The sequence below is a fragment of the Oncorhynchus masou genome, chromosome 6 (assembly GCF_036934945.1).
Source record: "Oncorhynchus masou masou isolate Uvic2021 chromosome 6, UVic_Omas_1.1, whole genome shotgun sequence".
Classification (NCBI taxonomy): domain Eukaryota; kingdom Metazoa; phylum Chordata; class Actinopteri; order Salmoniformes; family Salmonidae; genus Oncorhynchus; species Oncorhynchus masou.
This window is the reverse complement of record NC_088217.1, coordinates 16,124,627-16,141,272: the sequence shown is the minus strand read 5'-3', so window position 1 is coordinate 16,141,272 and position 16,646 is coordinate 16,124,627. Positions and strand designations below refer to the sequence as shown.

The 16,646-nt window shown below is 45.4% G+C and overlaps 1 protein-coding gene across 4 annotated transcripts in view; it reads right to left on the bottom strand.

Moving 5' to 3' along the window:
- Positions 1-2,122: 2,122 nt before the first annotated feature.
- The window catches only part of LOC135541412 (cytosolic 10-formyltetrahydrofolate dehydrogenase-like), a 49,701-nt gene continuing 35,177 nt past the window's right edge, over positions 2,123-16,646 (bottom strand). For all 4 annotated transcript variants that reach the window (XM_064967644.1, XM_064967642.1, XM_064967643.1 and 1 more), the window contains exons 18-23: positions 14,710-14,809; positions 14,262-14,360; positions 12,428-12,593; positions 12,084-12,189; positions 11,726-11,925; positions 2,123-4,520 (exon numbers count right to left, since the gene is read on the bottom strand). In XM_064967644.1, the coding sequence (XP_064823716.1) occupies positions 4,465-4,520; positions 11,726-11,925; positions 12,084-12,189; positions 12,428-12,593; positions 14,262-14,360; positions 14,710-14,809 (727 nt within the window). In that variant the 3' untranslated portion in view covers positions 2,123-4,464. The remainder of the gene's footprint in view (positions 4,521-11,725; positions 11,926-12,083; positions 12,190-12,427; positions 12,594-14,261; positions 14,361-14,709; positions 14,810-16,646) is intronic.

Here is a 16,646-nt window from a genome sequence, read left to right as displayed (position 1 = left end):
CACTAATAGGCTTATGTCATTCCGTTATGCCGAGACTGACATGTTCCTAGTGGTGGCGTGCCACTGAGGTCCCTGTGACCCCCCACAATGTCCCAGCTTCTCTCTGAGCTGTGACCTTTACATTTTAACGTGGATCTTCCGCGATACGGATTGAATGCAGCCCTTACATTCCCTTCACCTAGCTGTACAGCATCCAGAACTATGCCTGCAGTCATCATCCCCAGCCCGACCTCAAGTTACGGCGCCACCACCTGCAGACAGATCCTCCTGGAGCTCTGTTGGGCTTGTCTTTCTCCTCAAGACAGGGCAGGAGACCTCCATTGAAGATCATTCTTGGTGTGTGAAACTGTCTAACACGCAAGTATGCACAAACAAACACTCACGCATTTGCTGCCAACCAGGATTCCTCCATGACCGGTGTTGTGTTTTCAGCCTGCCCTGTTCCTTGGATACAGTCCCTTGGATACAGTCCCTTGGATACAGTCCCTTGGATACAGTCCACCATTTGTTAAATTGAATTAGCAATTTAACAAATGGAATATGTAAGTGGCAAATACCAGTGTCATGACGTTGCCCTCTTTGGGTACAGCAAGCCCCATCCCCCTCTCCCTGCCTTTCCCTGCCTGCTGCACACAGGCTGCTGTGGTCAGAGAGAGATAAATTCCAGGAAGATCCTGCCTCATGGCCACACAGTATAGAGACAGTGAAGTTTCATGGAGAACAAAGGAATTTCTTCCACCTCACAGAACTTGAGGTCCGAACAACGTTTACGCTCTGGAGAAGGTATAAAAGATCGGTGAAGAATCCAGCTACAAACTGGTCCGGTTGGTACAATTGGTGAAACTCATGAGAGACGGTGTGGCCACATTACCATAACGCTGTTTATATAATAGCCTCAGATATGAGGTTTACATCTAATTGTTGTATAAGATGAATGAGTGAGTATGATACTGTTTGTAAAATTCTGTAATATGATTTTGGACTGTTTAATGAAGAAAACTCCAATTCCATTTTGAGTTTAACTAAATCAGAGGACCGCCCATGAGCTCAGTTAGGGTCGGGCATCCTGGGACAGGCCCTTTTCTGCAATTCCAAATAAAACCCCAATCTTGAGAATTCCTCAACAGACCATGTTTTTCTCCATTACGAGAGGACAAAGGTTACAGACCATGTTTTCTCTCAATCACGAGAGGACAAAGGTTGCAGACCATTGCTGAATCTTTTAACCATACCACATGGTTAAACTCTTAGACTATCAATACCGACAGAATAAGAACAAGTCTTTGATATTAATTACTAGTCTTCGGTATCATTGAACGTGAAGAACGACAACCGCCGAAACATCCATTCTACAACAACATGAATGAATGTCACTCTGAACTATACCCTCTAACCATGGCAGAGAGAGAGAGAGAGAGAGAGGGAGAGAGAGAGAGAGAGAGAGAGAGAGAGAGAGAGAGAGAGAGAGAAAGAGAGAGGACGGAAACTCTCCAACAGAAACTAACTTTTCAAACAGCGATCAAGACGACACACTGATCGTAAATATATATATATTGATTGCAATTGTTCCCGAATGAGTGAGCGTTCACGTGCAAAGGATTAGCATTTCAATTGCTAAAATTATCAACTCTGTAGTGACTTCTCAGTCGACCCCCTATATATCAATTGTACAACAATCCGCCATGCCGGTTTAGCCCACTAGGGAACATTCCCCCATATCATTTCTTGTAACCATATTTACTTTGTTTGTTTGTTTATGCATTTCTGTGAATTACTTAGTTAGAAAATAAATGATTTAAGACAAATGATGTATGGATGACTCATAGTGAAGACTGGGTTCGTTCAGATAACCAACAATTTACGACGTTTGGAATGAGACTAACGTGAGGTAAAATAAATAATTAATTAATTAGAAGACTAATTGATCAGATATAAAATATCTGAAAAGTTATATTAGGAAATTATAACTTTGTAATCTGAATATTTTCCTTGGTGCCACGCCTTCCTAGTTAATTACAGTTACATGATTAATCAGTTTAATCGCGTAATACTAATTACAGAGAATCTTTGATAAAAACTAAGTCTTCAATTTAATGATAGTAAAGACACGACACCAGTCATATTACTGTATAAACCTTTGTGATTTTAATGAATCAGGAAAACTAGTAAAAAGGTGCTTGTTCAAGCTCTGATATGGAGATCATCATTCATAAAGTTCCATTAAATTGTCATCCAGTATTGTCCATGAACACAACACATCTATTGTGTAGACCAGGTATTCCCAAACTGGGGTGCAATGCCGTCGGGGTATGCCAAATAAAATGTGATCAACAGTAAGAAAATAAAAAAATTAACATTTTACTTTTTTTCTCTCCACATTTTCAAACAGTCCATTTATATTTTCCAACCGGGCTATACATTTGGGTGAGCTTTTTTTAATCTTCTGAGTTGCCTTGTTTCACTGCCAAAAATAAAATGAAACCATCTAGTGTCAAATACAGGTAGGCTAGTCAAATAATTAACATCCAATCACATGAACCGTTACTCTCTTGCTGGAATTCCACTAACGATCTGTATGTAGCCAAACGTAGCTGCTGCTCATGTTGGTATCTGTACCGATGGTGCAAAAGCCATGACAGGGAGACATAGTGAAGTGGTAATACGCATGCAAGCAGTTTCTCCCGATGCCACTTGAGTACCGTGCAGCATCCACCGAGAGGCTCTTACTGCCAAGGGAATGCCTGACAACTTGAAAGACGTTTTGGACACTACAGTGAAAATGGTTAACTTTCTTAAAGCAAGGCCCATGAACTCTCGTGTATTTTCTGCACTATGCAATCATATTGGCAGCGACCATGTAATGCTTTTACATCATACAGAAGTACGCTGGTTATCAAGGGGCAAAGTATTGAAACGTTTCTTTTGAATTGAGAGACAACTTAAACTTTTCTTTACTGACCATAATTTTCACTTGTCTGACCACTTGCATGATGATGAGTTTCTCACATGACTGGCCTATCTGGGTGATGCTTTTTTAAACTCAAGCTTACATACAATGTCAAATGTGATATAGCGAAGCACTTGAGTGAGTTGGATATGCAATTAAGCACATACTTTTCCGAAACGGTTGACACAACTGGATTCGTTATCCCTTTCAGGCCCTGCCTCCAGTCCACTTACAGATATCTGAACGAGAGAGCCTCATCAAAATTGCAACAAGCGGTTCGGTGAGAATTTAATCAGAAGCCACTGCCAGATTTCTCATTCTTATGTTGAATGTATTGTATAGTGTGTGTGTGGCAGGCTTACAATGATGGCAAAAAAAACAACATTTGACAGTGCGTTGACCCGGGTGCTAGAGGGTGTACGCAGCTGGATGTTGAATGTTTGAAGGGGTACAAGACTCTCAAACGTTGGGAACCACTAGTGTAGACAATTTCAAATATTGTTAGTAGATTTACCAGTGTTGACCACTGCTACAACATAACGTGAATATTTCTTATTTCTAAGAGGGTGAAATCATTTCACATTGTATTTCTCGTCCATAAAAATATTCAATTTCATAAGTAATTTTGCTAAACAGCACTAAGAAATATTAGAGGGTTAATCACATTTCAGAAAGACTGAATTACAAGTAAAATTGTTCATCAGGGCATGTGGAGGTATTAGGTTTCCTGTCAGCCTCGTCTATCGTTCACATTTAGTTCAGGAAATTGCTTAGTGACATATGGTCTGATTATAAAGAGAGAAAACCCACTGGGCAAAAACAGTTTGGAATCAACATTGTTTCCAAGCCATTTAAAAAAAGATATATAATAATGTGTTAACGTTGAATCAACAGGAAAACTGCTTGGATTTTTTACCAAACTTTTAACCTAAATCCAATGACATGGTGAATTTCTTGGGTTGAATTCGTGTTAGTTGACAACTCAACCAAATGCAAATCAAAACTAGATGTTGAACTGACGTCTGTGCCCAGTGGGTAGCTACCACACATCTCTCTATAACTCTGGAAAAAATTAACAGACCACTGCAAAATTATCAATGTCTCTGGTTTTACAGCTTTCATGCGTCTTGGCATGCTCTGTCTCGCAACCACTGTGAAATTTGGTGGAGGATCAGTCTGATTGAAAATCAGGGTTATTCCACCAAATATTGATTTCTGAACTCTTCCTAAGTTAAAACGATATTATGTTGTTTAAAAATGAATATGAACTTATTTTCTTTGCATTATTCAAGGTCTGACAACACTGCATATTTTTGTTATTTTGATTATTCAAATTTTCGGCAAATAAATGCTCTTAAATTACAATATTTTTATTTGGAATTTGGGAGAAATGTTGTCAGTAGTTTATAGAATAAAACAAACATTTTCATTTTAACCAAAAACATACCTATAAATAGTAAAACCAGAGAAACGGATAATTTTGTAGTGGTCTCTTCATTTTTTCCAGAGCTGTATATTTAGTACTCTACAGTGACAGCCTTGGTCTTCAGGTATTCGTTAAGAGCCTCTTGTCCTGTTGGAGAAAGCCAGTGATGTTGAGACAGGAAAAATGCAATTGAATTGGCATTCCTAGAAAATGCATCTTTGGACTTTTCCCATTCTAGTAATTCTACTCCCACATGAAAAAATACTACAGTATACTATGGTATACATATTAGAGGTAGACCGATTTATGATTTTTTTTCGCAAATACCGATTATTGGAGGACCAAAAAAGCCGATACCGATTAATCGGCCGATTTAAAAAAACATTTTTTTTATTTGTAGTAATGACAATTACAACTATACTGAATGAACACTTATTTTAACTTAATATAGTATATCAATAAAATCAATTTAGCCTCATGTAAATAATGAAACATGTTCAATTTGGTTTAAATAATGCAAAAACAAAGTGTTGGAGAAGAAAGTAAAAGTGCAATATGTGCTATGTAAGAAAGCTAACGTTTCAGTTCCTTGCTCAGAACATGAGAACATATGAAAGCTGGTGGTTCCTTTAAACATGAGTCTTCAATATTCCCAGGTAAGAAGTTTTAGGTTGTAGTTATTATAGGAATTATAGGACTATTTCCCTCTGTACCATTTGTAACCTTTGACCTTTGACTATTAGATGTTCTTATAGGCACTTTATTATTGCCAGTGTAACAGTATAGCTTCCGTCCCTCTCCTCGCTCCTCCCTGGGCTCGAAACAGCAACACAACGACAACAGCCACCATCGAAGCAGCGTTACCCATGCAGGGCAAGGGGAACAATTACTAGAAGGCTCAGAGCGAGTGACGTTTGAAACACTATTAGCGCGCGCTAACTAGCTAGCCATTTCACTTCGGTTACACCAGCCTCATCTCGGGAGTTGATAGGCTTGAAGTCATAAACAGCGCAATGCTTGACGCACAATGAAGAGCTGCTGGCAAAACGCACAAAAGTGCTGTTTGAATGAATGTTTACGCGCCTGCTTCTGCCTACCACCGCTCAGTCAGATACTTAGATACTTGTATGCTCAGTCAGATTATATGCAACGCAGGACACGCTAGATAATATCTAGTAATATCATCAACCATGTTTAGTTAACTAGTGATTATGATTGATTGGTTTTTATAAGTTAAGTTTAATGCTAGCTAGCAACTTACCTTGGCTTACTGCAGTCGCGTAACAGGCAGTCTCCTTGTGGAGTGCAACGAGAGAGAGGCAGGTCGTTATTGCGTTGGACTAGTTAACTGTAAGGTTGCAAGATTGGATCCCCCGAGCTGACAAGGTGAAAATCTGTCATTCTGCCCCTGAACGAGGCAGTTAACCCACCGTTCCTAGGCCGTCATTGAAAATAAGAATGTGTTCTTAACTGACTTGCCTAGTTAAATAAAGGTATAAAAAAAAAAAAAATCGGCGCCCAAAAATACCGATTTCCGATTGTTATGAAAACTTGAAATCGGCCATAATTAATCGGCCATTACGATTAATCGGTCGACCTCTAATACATATTATATAGTTTTTACTGTTGTGTTTTTGCCAATATTACTGGAGTATTTACAACAGTGTTTTAGTTTTATTATCCTTGACATAGTGTCAGGATTTGGCCAGGGTTGTTCCGGGTTTTGGTCACTAGATGCCCCCATTGTGCTTTTTGACCTTATGTTTTTTCCCTTGTTCCCCATTATTATTTGCACCTGTGCCTCGTTTCCCCTGATTGTATTTAAACCCTTAGTTTCCCTCAGTTCTGTGCTCTGTGTTTGTATGTTAGCACCCAGCCCTAGTGTTCTGTGTATTCTTGTCGATTCCGGTGGATGCTCTTGTGGAATTCTGTTTTTGTTTTTGAGTATCTCTTGAGGCTTTTTTGTGCTATTCCTACCACCTTTTGGATTTGCCATTTTTTGTATTGAAGGACTTCTCCTTTTTACTTTATTAAATACACCGTCTTAAGTACTGCTGTGTCTGCCTCATCTTCTGGGTTCTGCTGACTATTCGTGGCTCAGTTGGTTAAGTGACTGTTTCTCACTCCGGAGACCCAGGTTCATAACCGGGTCCTGACAGAAACACAGAGCCAAAAATGAACCCAGAGGCAGCCAGTTCCCAGGACCTTTTTGCCATGCTGTCCCACCACCAGGAGACTGTCCAACGCCACGAAGCCGCCCTGGTTCAGCAAGAGGCCTTAATGGCTAGACATTCTCATCTTCTGTCGGAGATGCTGACTTCCATTAAGCAAATATCTGATCGTCTTACCCCGGCAACAGTTCCCGTCCCAGTACCTCAGATTCACGTACCCATGGCAGTTAACCCCCTGGCTGAACCTCGTCTTCCACCTCCCCAACGGTTCTCAGGTGATCCAAGTGCTTGTAAAGGGTTTCTCACCCAATGTTCTCTCTCCTTTGAGCTACAACCCTCGTCGTTTCCCACCGACCGGTCTAAGATCGCTTATATCATCACCCTGCTGTCGGAAAAAGCCCTGGCCTGGGCTACTGCTGTGTGGGATGCCCATAGTTCCTGCTGTGCCAGCTACTCTGCCTTTGCTGAGGAATTCAAACGAGTGTTTCAAGGCCCAAGCAGTGGTTCTGACTCAGCCAAACAGCTCCTGACTCTCCACCAAGGTTGGCGCAGCGTGACGGACTATGCCATCCAGTTCCGCACGGTGGCAGCAGCAAGTGGCTGGAACAACGAGGCGCTCACGGTGTGCTTTCTGAAAGGCCTTTCCGACACTATCCAAGATGAACTGGCCACTCGGGAACCACCGGACAATCTCGAGTCCCTGATCAAGTTGGCCTCACGCATTGACCAGCGTCTGAGAGAGAGAGAACTCAACCGTAGACCTCTAGCACCTATCAGTCCCAGCTCTGAGTCCCCACCTTTATCCTCGCTGGCTCCATCGGAACCCATGCAGATTGGACGCATCTCCCAGGCTGAGAGAGACCGCCGGATGAGGGAGCGACGCTGTCTATATTGCGGCAAACCGGGCCATTTCCGTTCCACGTGTCCCGGGCTCCAGGGAAACGCTCTGTCCCGTACAGACCGGGGGGAACTGTAACGGGAAACATAACCTCCTCCCATCCGTCCAACTCCCGTCTGCTCATTCCAGTCACCCTCTCCTGGGACAACCACAAGCTTCACCTTCAAGCCTTTGTAGACTCTGGAGCCGCAGGTAACTTCATGGATGGTGTCTGGGCGAAGGAGAATGGCGTTCCCTCTGAACCGCTAAGTGAACCCATGAGGGTCACTACATTGGATGGAAGCCCTTTGGGATCTGGACTTGTCACTCATGTCACTACCTCCTTGCGACTTTCAGTTTCACAACACCAGGAATTGATGAACTTTCATTTGATCTCCTGTTCCGAGTTCCCTCTCGTCCTTGGATACCCCTGGCTTCACAGCCATAACCCTCACATCGACTGGTCTGTGGGCACTATCAAGCAGTGGGGTCCTACGTGCCAAGCTACTTGTATTTTCCAGAATTCCCCGAGTTCTACTCCCGAGTCTTTAGAATCCATCGATCTGACCCGAGTTCCCGAGTGTTACCATGACCTCAAACTGGTGTTTAGCAAACAGAGGGCCACCATGCTACCACCCCATAGACCTTACGATTGCCCCATCGACCTGTTTCCGGGCACTTGCCCCCCCAGGGGTCGGATCTTTTCCCTATCTCCACCCGAACGAGCTGCTATGGATACCTACATCAAGGACGCTCTGGAAGCATGCCTCATGCGTCCATCCACCTCCCCGGCGGGAGCAGGGTTTTTCTTTGTGGCCAAGAAAGACGGTGGATTACGTCCTTGCATCGACTACCGGGGACTCAATGCCATAACGATCCGTAACCGTTACCCGCTACCCCTTATGGCCACAGCCTTCGAGCTGCTCCAGGAAGCAGTTGTTTTCACTAAGCTTGACCTGCGGAACGCATACCATCTTGTGCGGATCAGACCTGGTGACGAGTGGAAGACCGCTTTCAACACGCCTACTGCTCACTATGAATACTTGGTGATGCCCTTCGGCCTGACCAACGCCCCAGCGGTGTTCCAAGCGCTCATAAACGATGTGCTTAGGAATATGCTTAACATATTTGTGTTCGTTTACTTGGATGACATCCTCATCTTTTCGAGCTCCCTTCAAGAACACACTAAGCATGTCAGACAAGTACTCAAACGCCTCCTGGACAGCCATCTGTACGTTAAGCCGGAAAAATGTGAATTCCATTCATCCCGAGTACAATTCCTGGGATTTGTAGTGGAACCCGGTCGAGTCCAAATGGACCCCAGGAAGGTAGGGGCGGTAGCGGATTGGCCCACCCCCAAATCCGTTAAGGAAGTTCAGCGTTTCCTGGGCTTCACAAACTTTTACCGCAAGTTCATCAAGAACTTCAGCTTGGTGGCAGCCCCTCTCTCAGCTTTAACCAAGGGTGGCAATGCAAGGTTTTTGTGGGGAAGAGAAGCTGAGACAGCCTTCCAAGGACTCAAGCAGCGCGTTCTCTCTGCTCCCATCCTGATACTACCGACTACGGATGAACCATTTGTGGTGGAGGTAGACGCATCAGAGGTTGGTGTTGGAGCTGTCCTGTCTCAGAGGGGTGAAGACAAGAAGCTTCATCCGTGCGCTTTCTTCTCACACCGGCTTACCCCGACTGAGAGGAACTACGATGTGGGGGATCGTGAACTCCTAGCGGTTAAGATGGCATTGAAGGAATGGAGACACTGGCTCAAGGGGGCTTCTCACCCGTTTCAAGTGCTTACGGACCACAAAAATCTGGAGTATATCCAGCAGGCGAAGCGGTTGAACTCTAGACAAGCTAGATGGTCTCTTTTCTTCAATCGATTCCAGTTTATCCTCACCTATCGGCCCGGGTCGAAGAATCTCAAACCGGATGCCCTGTCCCGAGTCTACGCTCCTGCCATTCGAGATGACACGGACATGCCTGTCCTTCCTGCTGCTAAGATTGTGGCTCCGATCTCGTGGCAAGTTGAGGATACCGTGAGACGTGCTCAAGCTAGCGAACCGGACCCGAAAGGAGGTCCTGCCAATCGGTTGTTTGTCCCCAAGGCAGTGAGGACTCAGGTCCTTCTGTGGGGGCACTCCTCTCGCCTCACCTGTCATCCGGGCGTAGGTCGCACCTTGGAGTTCATCCAGCGTAAGTTCTGGTGGCCTACTATAAGAGAAGACGTTGCCACTTTCGTCAATGCCTGTCCCGTGTGCTGCCAGGGCAAATCTTCTCACCTCCGCCCTCAAGGACTCCTTCACCCTTTACCTGTTCCCCACAGACCCTGGTCCCATATCTCATTGGACTTTATTACTGGACTTCCTCCATCCCATGGCAATACTACTATCCTAGTCATAATCGACAGGTTTTCAAAGGCGGCCAGGTTCGTCCCTCTGACTAAGTTACCTTCTGCCAAGGAAACGGCTGAGTTGGTAATTAATCATGTGTTCCGAGTCTTCGGCATTCCTCAAGATATGGTTTCTGACAGAGGTCCCCAGTTCGCCTCAAGGTTTTGGAAGGCCTTCTGCCAACTCATGGGGGCTTCTGCCAGTCTATCTTCAGGGTACCATCCGGAGTCCAACGGCCAAACAGAGAGGATGAATCAAGAGCTGGAAACCACCCTCCGATGTATGACTCGTGACAACCCGTCCACATGGTCATCCTTTATTGTTTGGGCCGAATACGCGCACAACACCTTGCGCTCCTCCTCCACTGGTATGTCCCCGCACGAGTGTCAGTTTGGCTATGCTCCTCCATTGTTCCCGGACCAGGAGGCAGAAGTCAGAGTGCCTTCAGCCTTGAAGTTCGTCAGACGCTGTCGGCTTATGTGGAGGAAGACCCGTCTTAATCTTATGCGTTCCTCACAGAGGTACCAACAACAAGCCAACAGACGTCGCCGTCCCGGGCCTACCCTGCGCCCCGGCCAGAGAGTCTGGCTCTCCACAAGAGACTTACCTCTACGGGTGGAGTCTCGCAAGCTGTCCCAAAAATACATCGGTCCCTTCAAGGTTGCCAGGAGAGTTAACCCAGTTTCTTATCGCCTACACTTACCCAGATCCCTTAAGATTAATCCCACATTTCACATTTCATTGTTAAAACCTGTTGTTTTTTCTCCCCTTGTCCCGGCAGACAGACCTCCCCCTCCGCCTCGTGTCATTGGAGGCCAGCCGGCTTATACCGTCCATCGGATACTGGATTCCCGCTGGGTGCAGCGGTCCTGGCAGTATCTGGTGGACTGGGAAGGCTACGGTCCCGAGGAGCGCTCCTGGGTTCCTGCCAAAGACATCCTGGACCCTGACCTCATTCGTCAGTTCAGGGCCCTCCACCCTGAGAGAGCTGGTAGGAACATCAGGAGCCGTTCCTAGGGGGGGGATTCTGTCAGGATTTGGCCAGGGTTGTTCCGGGTTTTGGTCACTAGATGCCCCCATTGTGCTTTTTGACCTCATGTTTTTTCCCTTGTTCCCCATTATTATTTGCACCTGTGCCTCGTTTTCCCCTGATTGTATTTAAACCCTTAGTTTCCCTCAGTTCTGTGCTCTGTGTTTGTATGTTAGCACCCAGCCCTAGTGTTCTGTGTATTCTTGTCGATTCCGGTGGATGCTCTTGTGGAATTCTGTTTTTGTTTTTGAGTATCTCTTGAGGCTTTTTTGTGCTATTCCTACCACCTTTTGGATTTGCCATTTTTTGTATTGAAGGACTTCTCCTTTTTACTTTATTAAATACACCGTCTTAGGTACTGCTGTGTCTGCCTCATCTTCTGTGTTCTGCTGACTATTCGTGGCTCAGTTGGTTAAGTGACTGTTTCTCACTCCGGAGACCCAGGTTCGTAACCTGGTCCTGACACATAGAAGTGGAGGCTTTCTCTTTGAGGAAACCTACTGGAGAAATACTTAAAAGAGCTCATTTTCCATAACCTGTAGGTAGGTAGGTCTGAACCTTCAGAGCTTCTGCCCTATTTCTATAACCTGTAGGGAACACAATATGGTCTATACTTAGCATGTAGGTTTCTCACTTATGGGTGGCACAAATTGGGATATGGGGGAGGGGAATCAGCAAGGTATATACAAATGAAATACTGTAGTATTTACTATAGTTAAAAAAGTGTAGTGTTTTTGCTGTGTTTACTATAATATTCTACAGTTAACTAGAGAATTCTATAGTAAGTACTGTTGTATTCTATAGTAAACTGTAGTATTTTTCCATGTGGGCTTCTATGATTTATCTAACCTGTGTGGAAACAATGTCCCAGAATCAGCAAGTCTTACCCAGGTCTTTGCCAAAGCCGGACTGCTTGAATCCGCCAAAGGGACATGCCACGTCCGTCTTGTTGTAGGTGTTGACAAAGACGGTGCCGGCGTTGAGCTTCTCGCTGACATACAGCGCCTTGCTGATGTCACGGGTGAACACTCCTGATGCCAGGCCATACTCAGTGGCATTGGCCCTCCGCAGAACCTCGTCCACATCCCTAAGAGAGAGAGAGAAAGGGATGAAGAGAAAGGTCGGAGGAGAGCTAGTCAGAGGAGCAATGCGCAAGATTTGAAACCCATGCTAACTCAGGTATGTAAGTGTTCTGGGGTCAGCTGAACCACACAGGGCACCCATTTGACAATGGCAAACACTGACCCGCTCTTGAATTTGGAGAGGATCATGACGGGGCCAAACGACTCCTCTATAGCAATGTACATGTGGTCCTGAACATCGGTGAAGATGGTGGGCTCAAAGAAGAATCCTGGAGAAAGGTACCACAGGGAAAGATATAGTAAACAACTTATTTACTATATTAGTCATTTTGTAGCTGATAGACATCCCTTGAACCGAGAAATGGTAACACCACAAATGGTCACAGTATGACATCCAAATTCCATTTCTGAACAGACTGGAATTGGAGTGACATTTGCCCCTAACTCTGCCTCACAGCTAATATTAGTCAAATCTACAGCGCTATGAACTGAAAAAAGAAGTCTAACCTGGGCGGGAGACCTGTTTGCCCCCACACACCAGAGTGGCGCCTTCCCTCACGCCTGTCTGGCAGTACTCCACCAGCTTGTCCAAGTGGGCCTTGTGGTTCTGGGGTCCGTGGTCTGTGGAGCGGTCCAGAGGATCTCCAATCTTCATCTTCTTAACCTCCTCCACCTGAGATGAGGTAGTTAGCAGATGGCTAAGTAAGCATAGCACTGTGAGATTCAAATGAAATTGTATTGGTCACATACACATATTTATCAGATGATATTGCGGGTGTAGCGAAATGTTTGTTTTCCTAGCTCTACTGCAGTAGTATCTAACAATTCACACAAATCTACTGTAAAATAAATAAGAAATATATAAATATTAGGGCGAGCAATGTAGGAGTGGCATTGACTAAAATAAAGTAGAATTGAATACAGCATATACATATGAAATGAGTAACACAGTAGTAAGTAAACATTATTAAAGTGACTAGTGTTCCATTTTAAAGTGACCAGCCTCTAAGGTAAAGGGTTGAGTAACTGGGTGGAGGCCAGCTAATGATGGCTATTTAACAGTCTGATGGCCTTGAGGTGTTTTTCAGTCTCTCGGTCCCAGCTTTGATGCACCTGTACTGACCTCGCCTTCTGGATGGTAGCGAGGTGAACAGACCGTGGCTTGGATGGTTGATGTCCTTGATGATCTTTTTGGCCTTCCTGTGACATCGGGTGCTGTAAGTGTCCTGGAGGGCAGGCATTGTACCCCCAGTGATGCGTTGGGCAGACCGCACCACTCTCTGGAGAGCCCAGCAGTTGAAGGCAGTCCAGTTGCCGTACCAGGCGGTTTGCATCTGTAAAAGTTTGTGAGGGTGTTAGGGGCCAAGCCAAATTTCTTCAGCCTCCTGAGGTTGAAGAGACGCTGTTGCACCTTCTTCACCACACTGTCTGTGTGGGTGGACCATTTCAGATCGTCAGTGTACGCCGAGGAACTTGAAGCTTTTCACCTTCTCTCCTGTCGTCCCGTCAATGGGGCATGCTCTCTCTGCTGCTTCCGAGTCCACGATCAGCTCCTTCATTTTGTTGACGTTGAGGGAGAGGCTATTTTCCTGGCACCACTCCGCCATGGCCCTCACCTCCTCCCTTTAGGCTGTCTTGTCATTGGTAATCAGGCCTACAACTGTTGTGTTGTCTGTAAACTTGATGATTGAGTTGACTGCGTGGCCATGCATGCCTCCATGGGTGAACAGGGAGTACAGGAGGGGGCTGAGCACGCACCATTGTGGGGCCCCTGTGTTGAGATTCAGCATAATGGAGGTGTTGTTTCCTACTTTCACCACCTGGGGGGCGGCCCGTCAAGAAGTCCAGGACCCAGTTGCACAGGGCGGTGCTCAGACCCAGGGCCCCGAGCTAAATGATGAGCTTGGAGGGTACTATGGCGTTGAAGGCCGAGCTATAGTCAATGAACAGCATTCTTACATAAGTATTCCTCTTGTACAGATGGGATAGGGCAGTGTGCAGTGCGATGGCGATTGCATCGTCTGTGGATCTATTGGGGCGGTATGCAAATTGAAGTGGGTCTAGGGTGTCAGGTAAGATAGAGGTGATATGATCCTTAACTAGCCTCTCAAATCACTTCATGATGACAGAAGTGATAAGGAAGAGGATGGCTAAGTTAGCACAGCTCTGTGAGATAACTTAACGGATGGCTGAGTTAGAATAGCCCTGTGTGATAAGGTAGCGAGCGGTGGCTAAGTTAGCATAGCACTGTGAGATAAGGTAGCGAGCGTGTGGCTAAGTTAGCATAGCGCTGTGAGATAAGGTAGCGAGTGGGTGACTAAGTTAGCATTGAGACACGTACCACTCTCTTGACATACTGGTCATGGATGTTCTCTTCCACAAAGAGTCTGCCTGCTGCAATGCAGTTCTCTCCCTTGTTGAAGAATACAGCACTCATTCCCTAAAATACACAAAAAAATACAGTGAAATTGATGTATTGAAATATTAATATTTTATATTCTGTGATATACAGTGCCTTGCGAAAGTATAATTTTGCACGCCCAATTTTTCAGTTTTTGATTTGTTAAAAAAGTTTGAAATATCCAATAAATGTCGTTCCACTTCATGATTGTGTCCCACTTGTTGTTGATTCTTCACAAAAAAATACAGTTTTATATCTTTATGTTTGAAGCCTGAAATGTGGCAAAAGGTCGCAAAGTTCAAGGGGGCCGAATACTTTCGCAAGGCACTGTACATATTCTTGTATTAATGTTATGTAGCGACCAGCATTGAATTGAAGGCCCACTGACCATGCGGACGGCCTTGTCCATGTCACAGTCACTGAAGATGATGAGTGGAGATTTACCCCCCAGTTCTAGGGACACCTTCTTCACATTACTGACTGCACAGCTGAGATAGAGGAACACACAAAAACGGGTGTTAATACACAAACACACAAACACACACATACTGCACTACAGTGGTCACCAACCAGTGGATCGTGATAAACTGGTCGATCTCCAAGCCATTCCACAAAACATTTCTGTTAAGGCCTTAGGCATTCCTATTTTTTTTATTTGTTTCTCGCTGTTTATGGTAGCTCCACTTTATTCAGCAGCCCTAACGCCGGGAAGGCAAAGTGTTCCCATTTTGGGAGTTTTTGATTATGCTAATTCGAGTTCAGCGGGGGCATGGACATCGACCTTTTACACCGTACCCAAACCGGCCGAGCGAGTACGCCATCGTGCACAAATTGATTTTGCCCCCCCACACCAAACGCGATCACGACACGCAGGTTAAAATATCAAAACAAACTCTGAACCAATTAGATTAATTTGGGGACAGGTCGAAAATTAGGTTGAAGATTAAAAATGTATGGCAATTTATTTACACAAGCTCTTCTACTCCGACAATTAATCCACACATAAAACTGTCAACCGAATAATTTCTAGTCATCTCTCCTCCTTCCGGGCCTTTTCTTCTTTGGACTTTATATTGCGATTGGCAACTAACTTTCATAAGGTGTATTATCACCACCGACCTCCGTTCGTCTTTCAGTCACACACGTGGGTATAACAAACGAGGAGATGGCACGTGTGTATCAGCTTGTATAAACCAATGAGGAGATGGGAGAGGTAGGCTTCAGTGTCACAAATAGAACTGACTTCTATTTTAACACTTGTCAATGCAGACGCTCGTTAGTGCGCGCGAGCAGTGTGAGTGCAATAATGTAGTCAGCATGTTAGCGGTGTAATCAGCATGTTAGCGGTGTAGTCAGCATGTTAGCTGTGTGGTCAGCATGTTAGCTGTGTGGTCAGCATGTTAGCTGTGTGGTCAGCATGTTAGCGGTGTAGTCAGCATGTTAGCTGTGTGGTCAGCATGTTAGCGGTGTGGTCAGCATGTTAGCAGTGTAGTCAGCATGTTAGCTGTGTGGTCAGCATGTTAGCTGTGTGGTCAGCATGTTAGCGGTGTAGTCAGCATATTAGCTGTGTGGTCAGCATGTTAGCTGTGTGGTCAGCATATTAGCTGTGTGGTCAGCATGTTAGCGGTGTAGTCAGCATATTAGCTGTGTGGTCAGCATGTTAGCGGTGTGGTCAGCATGTTAGCTGTGTGGTCAGCATGTTAGCGGTATGGTCAGCATGTTGGCTGTGTGGTCAGCATGTTAGCTGTGTGGTCAGCATGTTAGCTGTGTGGTCAGCATGTTAGCTGTGTGGTCAGCATGTTGGCTGTGTGGTCAGCATGTTAGCTGTGTGGTCAGCATGTTGGCTGTGTGGTCAGCATGTTAGCAGTGTGGTCAGCATGTTAGCAGTGTGGTCAGCATGTTAGCTGTGTGGTCAGCATGTTAGCGGTGTGGTCAGCATGTTAGCGGTGTGGTCAGCATGTTAGCTGTGTGGTCAGCATGTTAGCGGTGTGGTCAGCATGTTAGCGGTGTGGTCAGCATGTTAGCTGTGTGGTCAGCATGTTAGCGGTGTGGTCAGCATGTTAGCGGTGTGGTCAGCATGTTAGCTGTGTGGTCAGCATGTTAGCGGTGTGGTCAGCATGTTAGCGGTGTGGTCAGCATGTTAGCGGTGTGGTCACCATGTTAGCTGTGTGGTCAGCATGTTAGCGGTGTGGTCAGCATGTTAGCGGTGTGGTCAGCATGTTAGCGGTGTGGTCAGCATGTTAGCGGTGTGGTCAGCATGTTAGCTGTGTGGTCAGCATGTTAGCGGTGTGGTCAGCATGTTAGCGGTGTGGTCAGCATGTTAGC